General features: G+C 40.8%; 1 protein-coding gene across 1 annotated transcript in view; it reads left to right on the plus strand.

Annotated features, from left to right (window-relative positions):
- The window catches only part of LOC102201383 (stabilin-1-like), a 96,057-nt gene that overhangs the window by 61,291 nt on the left and 32,966 nt on the right, over positions 1 to 1,800 (plus strand). The window contains exon 24 of the mRNA XM_005749491.1: positions 153 to 257. Within this exon, the coding sequence (XP_005749548.1) occupies positions 153 to 257 (105 nt within the window). The remainder of the gene's footprint in view (positions 1 to 152; positions 258 to 1,800) is intronic.

A 1,800-nucleotide genomic window follows, 5' to 3' on the forward strand; every position in this document is an offset into this window, starting at 1 on the left:
CACACACACACACACACACACACCACCTCCACCACCACAGATGGAAGTTTTTTTTGTATGCATCATCTCAAAAGCATTGACATTCTTATAGCTAAGCAAATGAACTTAAAATGTACTGCCATGCTTATTGTGGTTGATTTTCGATCCCTCAGAGCTCTAAACTAGTGAATGAGCGGTTGCTGCTGGAGTGGGACATTCCTGCCATAAACGGGATCATCCACATCATTGAGGCCCCGCTGACAGCACCTCCCCCACCGGTGAGTAAGGATGATTTAATGCAGAACAGCTGACGCCTGCAGCATCAGCTGCTCAGCACGCCTGCACACTTGTGAACGGGCATGTGTCACATGTTCACGTGACGTCAGCTTTCCACACAATGCCAAAAAATCTGCTTCGTTAACTATCGTATGGTGAAAATGGAAAGCTCATATTTAAGGTTGCTAACTTGTCTTCTCAAACTAAACCCACACAGGGAACTGTATACAGCGAGAGCTGTGTATGATGGAAAGTAAGGAGTAAGCAAGGATTAATAAGTCATCAGCTTTTGTTTAATTAAACTAAACAAAAATATACATATAAACGTATTTCCTTCACAACATTAAAACTGAATTAACTACTAGATGAAAATCAGGTGCCAAATTAAAAACTTTAATCACAAAGCCTTTTTAAGGAGGCAATTAAAAAATTCCCTTTTGGTTGTCAGGACAAAAGTCTATGCCACTTTGGATTTTTCCTTCGGCTTTTGAAAAGACTTCAAAGGATTCACACGTTGGCTGATGTGATCTTTTATGACTTTAATTACAGAGTGTGTGAATGACTTTCAAGTTAGGCCATGTCCACACTAAATACGTTTTCGTTTGAAAATGCATCTTTTTCTCTCCATTTTGGCCTTCCGTCCACACTGAGACGGTCTCAGTGTGGACAGCGAAAACTGAGACCTTTTGAAAACAATGACACATTTTAGTCATGTGATGCACTCAAGTGACCAATTAAACTAAGATAGTGGAGGGCATTATACAGCAGTTGTTTTGTTTGCTCTGAATTTTGACAGCCCTATTAAAGATTAATATCAGTCTGTACATGCTCCACATAGCTTTTCTTCAAATTCTTTAATTCTCACTCACTTTTGCAACTTTGTACTTTTGTGTTACTCGCAGCAATAACTCCACCTCATTGTTAGTCCATTTAAAAAACTCAGTGGTTTCCTCAACATTTTGCCGCAACGTTTCAAAGAGCTGGAAAGTAAATAAACAGCAGACAGAAATGAGGCAGTTTGAATCGTCTTGCGTCTCATGCATGCGCAGTACTGGAACATAAGCGTTTGCGGCTTTTTCAATGTGGATGAACAACAATGTGAAAACGATAGTGTGGACGCAGAGTGTTTTCAGACGTATACACCTATTTCAAATTTATCGGGGCTGGTGTAGACGTAGCCTCAGTGACTTTCAAGATCACCATGAAATGCACCAGGGCAGGGTCAGAAACCTCCTAAAATGGGGATGATGGATGTAAAAAAATTTTCTCTCAAAGCTTTGAGGAGCCACAGCTCAGGAGCTCGTGAGCAGCATGCCAAGGGTTGCTGTCCTCTGTGCTAGGCGTTAAATACCTGAGACAGTTTTCCTTTCAGAAAATTAAGCACAACTGTTTTAAATTGGGGTGCTGTGCAATTGATGGAATAAGTGTGAGTTGGTGGTAGCATCGTTAAAATCTTAGCTTAAACATGCTAAGATTGTTTAGGTCTTAGAACTGAAAATATCATTCATCTAGGCAGCACGGTGGCACAGTGGTTAGCACTGTTGC

The sequence above is a fragment of the Pundamilia nyererei genome, unplaced genomic scaffold (assembly GCF_000239375.1).
Source record: "Pundamilia nyererei isolate P.nyererei 1_Seehausen unplaced genomic scaffold, PunNye1.0 scaffold00246, whole genome shotgun sequence".
Classification (NCBI taxonomy): Eukaryota; Metazoa; Chordata; class Actinopteri; order Cichliformes; family Cichlidae; genus Pundamilia; species Pundamilia nyererei.